Below are 9,631 nucleotides of genomic sequence, written 5' to 3'. Positions count from 1 at the left end.
GTAAGAAGATTACACCTCAGAGAACGTTTCTCTGTATTTGATTATTCTTATCAAAAACAAACATCAGACCAATGTTGGTATAAGTCATACCAGACCTGGGTTCAAATACTATTTCAGGTATTTCAAACACTTTTCAATACAGTTCAAAATAAATATTCATATCACATTTATTTGAAAAAACAAGTTGTTGAATATTGGAATTTATTTGGAAATACTCAAATACACTGACTCAAATACACTCCCATGCATTTAACCCAGATATTTAAAAAATAGTATTTTAAATAAATATTTGAAAATACTTTCAAATTAAATGTGGTCAACTATTAGTTTTTTACAAATAACCATTAAAATACTCAAATAAAAATACTTGTTTTGAGCTGTGTATTTGAAAATACTTAAATACACAGAAAAAAAGTATTCAAATAACAAAACACATATATTTCAACCCAGGTCTGAGCCATCCATCGCAAAACAATATTCTACAATGTTGAACAAATATGTTAGACCCAAGCACTCAGAGATAAAAACACATACACAAACATTAAAATAACATATATAAACAATAAAACAAACACGTTAAATAAAAATATATACAAATTAAAACTGTCACCCATGACAGTCAGCAATTATAGATGCTTAAACAGGTGTGTGTGTGTGTGTGTGAAGCATCATCATGGCTGACTCGGCTGTTTCCGTGGGAACCAGGCTCTGCTCATCCTGCTGTCACACGCAACTGAGTCCTGCCCTGTCAGCACTAACTGACTACTGAGTGTGTGTGTGTGTGTTTGTGTTTGTGTGTGTGTGTTTGTGTGTGTGTGTGTGTGTGTCAGCAGAGGGTTCAGTTCAGTCTCAGGTAGAAACGTGTCTCTCTTTCTCACTCTCCTTCTTTCTTTAGTGTCTTTAGACCTCTAGCTAACTTCTGCCCATCCCTCTATCTCCCTCTATCAGTCTGTTCAGACTTCTGTGCCTTCCCGTGGGTATAGGATGCTTGCTGAGCCCAAGCCAGGGCAGAAATGCCCATTGAACTGGCTGAGGATGGGGCTGCTGTAACCAAGGGAAGAGTGGGTGGGCGAGGAGGACAGGCCAGGGGGTGGCGGCAGCTGGGAGGCCCACTCCGAAGGACCTGAGCTGGCGGAGTAACTACTAAAACCCCCAGGCTGTGTAGGCCTCTGGGTCCCGTCCAGGGTAAGGGTTATGGGCAGGGCCCGGTTCAGCGAATCTCCTACGATCTCATTGGCTCCACCAGACACCACTCCAGACATCTCAGACAGGAAGCTGCTCAGGCAAGGGGCGGGACCTGAGGAGGAAGGGGAGGGGATTCTCTCTGGCGTGGGAGACATGTCGATCCCGTGGTTGCTGGGGGGTTGGGGGCTCCCCCGGTTGTTGGGGTCACCTGACTCCAGCCCCCCTGACCCCCCCTCTCCTCCAGACAGCGATTCAGACTTCCTCTTCCTTTTACGACGAAAGTTTCCGTTGTCAAACATCTTCTCACAGTTTGGGTCTAGTGTCCAGTAGTTACCCTTACCTGGAAGAGAGAGAGTGAGGGAGAGAGAGAGGGGGGAGGGGTAGAGAGAGGAATAGATTAGTGTGTGTTTGGGGTTGACAGATGGACTACTGACTGCATCATCTACTATCATTACTAAACACAGTTCATCTACAGTTCTATCACAAGACTATTACACACTTTAAAGGCAAGCCGTTCTATCACAAGACTGTTACACACTTTAAAGGCAAGCCGTTCTATCACAAGACTGTTACACACTTTAAAGGCAAGCCGTTCTATCACAAGACTGTTACACACTCGAAAGGCAAGCCGTTCTATCACAAGACTGTTACACACTCGAAAGGCAAGCCGTTCTATCACAAGACTATTACACACTCTAAAGGCAAGCAGCAATGGCTACCTAAAGTAAAGACACATGACAACAAAAGTCCACTGTTGACTTGACCAAAGATTAGCAGCAGATTCACAGTAGTCTGTCATTACATATTTGGTTCTGGTTAGATTCAAAATGAATAATTAAACGATCAAATACTGTCATGCCTTAGATTGAAGGGTTATTTTGTGGGCTTAGTACTAAAATAAAACAAACACATAATGAAGTCAGTCTTACCAGGGTCATCCTCATCTCTGGGGACCTTCTTAAAGCAGTCGTTGAGTGACAGGTTGTGCCTGATGGAGTTCTGCCAGCCGGCCTTGCTCTTGTTGTAGAAGGGGAAGTTATCAGCCACGTATTGGTAGATCTGACTCAGGGTCAGCCGCCGCCCCGGGGCGCCGTGGATTGCCATGGCGATGAGGGCGGAGTAGGAGTAGGGCGGGCGGACCAGCTTCATCAGGTCTTCCTGTGAGGGCAGAGAGAACCAACCCAGCTCCCCCCCAGGGCCCCCCGCCCCGCCGGGCCCCAGGTAGGGCCTCTGCATCCCGTAGTGCTGGGGGACGAAGGGGGGCCCAGGGTTACCTGGGGGCCCGGCGGTGGCCAGGTATGGGGGAGCGTTGATGCCGGATCCGTTGAACCACGGGTAAGGATTGGGGGACGAGGTGCTGTAGTCGTAGGAGGTGGGGGTGGTGCGCTGGGGGCTGGGGAGCGATGGAGGAGGGTAGTAGCAGTCACTGTACATGCTGAGTTCTGGAGGTTCCTGGCCCAGGCTGGGGAACTGTGGGCCACAGCAAGGAGGAGACTGGCCCTGAGGTTCGAACGACGCCATGGTCAGTTAGTCTGTAGTCTCTCTGTCACCTCCTCCTGATGCTGCTGTGCGTCTGTCCTTGGGCTGTCCTTATCCTCTCCTTGGGGACAGGTATGAATAGTCCTCAGTCCTTTCCTGGTGTCAGGATATCTGAAAGTTGATCTTTTAAAGTTTGAATTAGCCTATATTTCCATTTGTATTGTTCTGGTCCTTGGAAGGTGATGACTGTTTCAGTGTCTGAGTTATGCCCCTGGGGTCTCTCTTTCTCTCTATGTCTCTGTCTGCCTGCCTGCCTGTCTGTCTGCCTGTCTGCCTGCCTGTCTGTCTGTCTGTCTGTCTGTCTGTCTGCCTGCCTGTCTGTCTGTCTGTCTGTCTGTCTGTCTGTCTGTCTGTCTGTCTGTCTGTCTGTCTGCCTGTCTGCCTGCCTGTCTGTCTGTCTGTCTGTCTGTCTGTCTGTCTGTCTGTCTGTCTGTCTCACTCTCTTTCTCTCTCTTTGTCTGTCTGTCTCTCTCTCTCTCTTCTCTCTCTCTCTACCTGTTATCCGTTGACTATTTGCACTTGCTCTATGTCAGCACTGTCACCTGTCCCACTGTTTTATCTGTTTCTGTGGCAACACCCATTTCTCCTGATTGGTTGTTTAGCCAGGTGAGGATTCTGACAGGAGTGTCATTTTTTCAGTCTGTCAGCCAGTTCCTAAAGGGTCTCTCTCTCCACAGGAATTCCCACTCTTACTCTTAGTATGAATTTAATTACATTTCTAGAAACAATATGATTGCTGATAATAAGCCTATACAATTTCCAAATGCCTGTTCTCTGAACCTAAATAGTAGGCTAGATTGCTATCGAATTCTAGAGGCCGCCGTTATTGTTGGAAAACATAATAAATATGTCTTTCTTCCTTCCCTCAAATGTATCTGGTGTTACCATAACTTTGTCAAAGTGTTTTTTCCTGAGGTAGGTAGACGCTATTTTTGGCAGGTCAGTCACAGATCTTGTGATGGGTGATTTGAAGTCAGGCGCAGGAGAGCAAATCACAGAACAAAAGGTTTATTCCAAACACAGTAGTATGCAGCAATGCGTCAAACACTCCAGTGCGGAAAATAGGCGCACTGGAAAACAATGAAGCACACGGGTGAAAATAACCTGGCAATACAAAATAACAAAGAGCTCCACCAAGCTAATTGAACCTCCAGAATAAACAATCACACACAAAGACAAGGGGGCAGAGGGAACACTTATACAGGTACTGATGAGGAGATATGAACCAGGTGTGTGTAATAAACAAGACAAAACAAATGGAATTATGAAATGAGGAGCGGCAGTGGCTAGAAGGCCGGTGACGACGAACGCCGAAGCCTGCCCGAACAAGGAGAGGAGGCAGCCTCGGAGAAAGTTGTGACAGATCTCCTCCTTGCTGTGGCCCACAGTTCCCCAGCCTGGGCCAGGAAACTCCAGAACTCAGCATGTGGTAACTTTGTTACTTTGTTACAACTTGGCGCCTCCGTGTGGAAAGATGTGATAGCACTAAGTAAAATGTGATACTCATAGGTTTCTATACCGTATATAATCTGACACACATCTTTTTTTCTTTGTTTGTTTGTTTAATTTATTTCCTTTTTTACAGAGGAACACAAGTGTATATAAAGAATATACAAAGGATAATTGGGCTAGGGGGTACAATAACACATTACACAAGGACCTTACACAAGGACCTTAATGATGGCGCCGGAGAATATGGCTGCCGTTTTACAGCCCTCTAACCAATTGTACTATTATGTGTGTTTTTCCGCGTTATTTGTAATTTATTTTGTACATAATGTTTCTGCCATCGTCTCTTATAACCAAAAAGAGCTTCTGGATATCAGGACAGTGATTACTCACCTCGTATTGGACGAAGATTTTTTCTTCAACGAGGCGGCCGCGAAGGATATCCTACAGACACCCGACAAGGCCCAAATCCCTGTCATTCGCATGAGGAAGAGACAGAGATATTGTGGACGTAGGTCAGGGTGCCTTGTAAGGATCCGACGGCGAGCGAGTAAACTGCCGCTCCCATCAATCCTATTAGCCAATCTTCAATCATTGGAGAATAAATTGGATGACCTAAGATTACGGTTATCCTACCAACGGGACATTAAAAACTGTAATATCTTATGTTTCACCGAGTCGTGGCTGAACGACGACATGGATAACATACAGCTAGCGGGCTATACGCTACATCGGCAGGATAGAACGGCTGACTCCGGTAAGACAAGGGGTGGCGGTCTGTGTATATTTGTAAACAACAGCTGGTGCACAAAATCAAATACTAAGGAAGTCTTTTGCTCGCCTGAGGTAGAGTATCTTACGATAAGCTGTAGACCACACTATTTATCAAGAGAGTTTTCATCTATATTTTTCATAACTGTATTTACCACCACAAACCAATGCTGGCATTAAGATTGCACTGAATGAGCTGTATAAGGCCATAAATCAACAGGAAAACGCTCATCCAGAGGCAGTGCTCCTAGTGGCCGGGGACTTTAATGCAGGGAAACTTAAATCCGTTCTACCTCATTTCTACCAGCATGTTAAATGGGCAACCAGAGGAAAAAAAACTCTAGACCACCTTTACTCCACACACAGAGACGTATACAAAGCTCTCCCTCGCCCTCCATTTGGCAAATCGGACCATAACTCTATCCTCCTGATTCCTGCTTATAAGCAAAAACTAAAGCAGGAAGCACCAGTGACTCGGTTAATAACAAAGTGGTCAGATGACGCAGATACTAAGCTACAGGACTGTTTTGCTAGCACAGACTGGAACATGTTCCGGGATTCTTCCGATAGCATTGAGGAGTACACCACATCAGTCACTGGCTTCATAAATAAGTGCTTCGATGATGTCGTCCCCACAGTGACCATACGTACATACCCCAACCAGAAGCCATGGATTACAGGAAACATCCGCACTGAGCTAAAGGGTAGAGCTGCCGCTTTCAAGGAGCGGGACTCTAACCCGGACACAGAAATCCCGCTAAGCCCTCTGACGAACCATCAAACAGGCAAAGAGTCAATACAGGCCTAAGATTGAATCGTACTACACCGGCTCTGACGCTCGTAGGATGTGGCAGGACATGAAAACTATTACAGACTACAAAGGGAAGCACAGCCGCGAGCTGCCCAGTGACACAAGAATTCCAGACGAGCTAAAACACTTCTATGCTCGCTTCGAGGCAAGCAACACTGAAGCATGCATGAGAGCACCAGCTGTTCCGGATGACTATGTGATCACGCTCTCCGTAGCCGATGTGAGTAAGACTTTTAAGCAGGTCAACATTCACAAGGCCGCAGGGCCAGATGGATTACCAGGATGTGTACTCCGAGCATGTGCTGACCAACTGGCAAGTGTCTTCACTGACATTTTCAACATGTCCCTGACTGAGTCTGTAATACCAACATGTTTCAAGCAGACCACCATAGTCCCCATGCCCAAGGACTCTAAGATAACCTGCCTAAATGACTACCGACCCATAGCACTGACGTCTGTAGCCATGAAGTGCTTTGAAAGGCTGGTCATGGCTCATATCAACACCATTATCCCAGAAACCCTAGACCCACTCCAATTTGCATACCGCCCCAACAGATCCACAGATGATGCAATCTCTCTTGCACTCCACACTGCCCTTTCCCACCTGGACAAGAGGAACACCTACGTGAGAATGCTATTCATTGACTACAGCTCAGCATTCAACAGCTCAGCATTCAACACCATAGTGCCCTCAAAGTTCATCACTAAGCTAAGGATCCTGGGACTAAACACCTCCCTCTGCAACTGGATCCTGGACTTCCTGACGGGCCGCCCCCTGGTGGTAAGGGTAGGTAACAACACAACTGCCACACTGATCCTCAACATGGGGGCCCCTCAGGGGTGCGTGCTCAGTCCCCTCCTGTACTCCCCTGTTCACCCATGACTGCATGGCCAGGCACGACTCCAACACCATCATTAAGTTTGCCGACGACACAACAGTGGTAGGCCTGATCACCGACAACGATGAGCCTATAGGGAGGAGGTCAGAGACCTGGCCGTGTGGTGCCAGGATAACAACCTCTCCCTCAACGTGACCAAGACAAAGGAGATGATTGTGGACTACAGGAAAAAAAAGAGGACTGAGCACGCCCCCATTCTCATCGACGGGGCTGTAGTGGAACAGGTTGAGAGCTTCAAGTTCCTTGGTGTCCACATCACCAACAAACTATCATGGTCCAAACACACCAAGACAGTCGTGAAGAGGGCACGACAAAGCCTATTCCCCCTCAGGAGACTGAAAAGATTTGGCATGGGTCCTCAGATCCTCAAAAAATTATACAGCTGCACCATCGAGAGCATCCTGACTGGTTGCATCACCGCCTGGTATGGAAACTGCTTGGCCTCCGACCGCAAGGCACTTCAGAGGGTAGTGCGTATGGCCCAGTACATCACTGGGGCCAAGCTTCCTTCCATCCAGGACCTCTATACCAGGCGGTGTCAGAGGAAGGCCCTCAAAATTGTCAAAGACTCCAGCCACCCTAGTCATAGACTGTTCTCTCTGCTACCGCACGGCAAGCGGTATCGGAGTGCCAAGTCTAGGTCCAAAAGACTTCTCATCAGCTTCTACCCCCAAGCCATAAGACTCCTGAATATCTAATCATGGCTACCCGGACTATTTGCACTGCCCCCACCCCATCTTTTTACGCTGCTGCTACTCTGTTAATTATTTATGCATAGTCACTTAAATCTACCCACATGTACATATTACTTCAACTACCTCAACTAGCCGGTGCCCCTGCAAATTGACTCTGCACCGGTACCCCCCTGTATATATAGCCTCCCTACTGTTATTTTATTTTTCTTCTGCTCTTTTTTTCTCAACACTTTATTGTTGTTTTATTCTACTTTTTTATTAAAAATAAATGCACTGTTGGTTAAGGGCTGTAAGTAAGCATTTCACTTTTGTATTCGGCGCATGTGGCCAATAAAATTTGATTTGATTTGATTTGATTTAAGGGACATACACACATTTATAAATGAACAGCTTTTTTGTTGGTAGAATATTTAATTGTCTTAAAATATAGTTCAATTTCTTTTTGTAAGGTAAGAAAAAGTGATGTTTTGTTTGTAAATTTACATTTGTGAATATTACATTTGGCCAAAAGAATAATGAAATGAATTACATAAAAAAAATTCAACTTATTTCTATCGTAGGTAAAGACTCCAAGCAGTACATCTTTCCATAATAGTGTAAAATCTTCATAAATGTGTTCAATACTAAATCTTCTGATGTCCTTATTTTTATTTTGTAGTTTTTTGTGTTTTTATTTCATGTTGATTTTTGGGGGGTAGATGTGCTTTAATATTGTAACTTACGGACTTTCAGCTCCCTCCAACTTTTTTCTATTGGGTTCAGGTCTGGAGACTGGCTAGGCCACTCCAGGACCTTGAGATGCTTTTTACGGAGCCACTCCTTAGTTGCCCTGGCTGTGTGTTTCGGTCGTTGTCATGCTGGAAGACCCAAAGAATGATGTTTCCACCTCCATGCTTCACGGTTGGGATGGTGTTCTTGGGGTTGTACTCATCCTTCTTCTTCCTCCAAACACGGCGAGTGGAGTTTAGACCAAAAAAGCTATATTTTTGTCTCATCAGACCACATGACCTTCTCCCATTCCTCCTCTGGATCATCCAGATGGTCATTGGCAAACTTCAGACGGGCCTGGACATGCGCTGCCTTGAGCAGGGGGACCTTGCGTGCGCTGCAGGATTTTAATCCATGACGGCATAGTGTGTTACTAATGGTTTTCTTTGAGACTGTGGTCCCAGCTCTCTTCAGGTCATTGACCAGGTCCTGCCTTGTAGTTCTGGGCTGATCCCTCACCTTCCTCATGATCATTGATGCCCCACGAGGTGAGATCTTGCATGGAGCCCCAGACCGAGGGTGATTGACCGTCATTATGAACTTCTTCCATTTTCTAATAATTGCGCCAGCAGTTGTTGCCTTCTCACCAAGCTGCTTGCCTATTGGCCTGTAGCCCATCCCAGCCTTGTGCAGGTCTACAATTTTATCCCTGATGTCCTTACACAGCTCTCTGGTCTTGGCCATTGTGGATAGGTTGGAGTCTGTTTGATTGAGTGTGTGGACAGGTGTCTTTTATACAGGTAACGAGTTCAAACAGGTGCAGTTAATACAGGTAATGAGTGGAGAACAGGAGGGCTTCTTAAAGAAAAACTAACAGGTCTGTGAGAGCCGGAATTCTTACTGGTTGGTAGGTGATCAAATACTTTTGTCATGCAATAAAATGCAAATTAATTACTTAAAAATCATACAATGTGATTTTCTGGATTTTTGTTTTAGATTCCGTCTCTCACAGTTGAAGTGTACCTATGATAAAAATTACAGACCTCTACATGCTTTGTAAGTAGGAAAATCTGCAAAATCGGCAGTGTATCAAATACTTGTTCTCCCCACTGTATATATATATATACATATACATATACATACACTACCGTTCAAAAGTTTGGGGTCACTTAGAAACGTCCTTGTTTTCGAAAGAAAAGCAATTTTTTTGTCCATTAAAATAACATAAAATTGATCCGAAATACAGAGTAGGTATTGTTAATGTTGTAAATGGCTATTGTAGCTGGAAACGGCTGGTTTTTAATGGAATATTTACAGTTGAAGTTTACATACACATTTTACAATAATTATATTTAGTTTTTACTCCTGAACTTCCTCTACCCTCAAACTCTCTGATCATTTTCATGATGTCCAAGATATGCCATATCTTTCTAACTGTGCTCTTTCACAAAAGCTCTCAACCTATAACCTACAGTGGGGGGGGAAAGTATTTAGTCAGCCACCAATTGTGCAAGTTCTCCCACTTAAAAAGATGAGAGAGGCCTGTAATTTTCATCAAAGGTACACGTCAACTA

General features: G+C 45.1%; 1 protein-coding gene across 1 annotated transcript; it reads right to left on the bottom strand.

Annotated features, from left to right (window-relative positions):
- Positions 1-953: 953 nt before the first annotated feature.
- LOC311125469 (forkhead box protein I3-B-like) lies at positions 954-2,706 on the bottom strand (the record flags this gene model as incomplete). The annotated part of the gene is made up of 2 exons (XM_084199520.1): positions 954-1,525; positions 2,115-2,706. 2 exons carry the CDS (start codon positions 2,704-2,706, stop codon positions 954-956), a joined length of 1,164 nt encoding a protein of 387 aa, XP_084055646.1.
- Between the last annotated feature and the right edge of the window lie 6,925 nt (positions 2,707-9,631).

Source organism: Coregonus lavaretus, assembly GCF_964263955.1.
Source record: "Coregonus lavaretus genome assembly, contig: HAP1_SCAFFOLD_324, whole genome shotgun sequence".
Classification (NCBI taxonomy): Eukaryota; Metazoa; Chordata; class Actinopteri; order Salmoniformes; family Salmonidae; genus Coregonus; species Coregonus lavaretus.
Note: the sequence above shows the minus strand (reverse complement) of the source record. Positions and strands in the feature narration are given on the sequence as shown.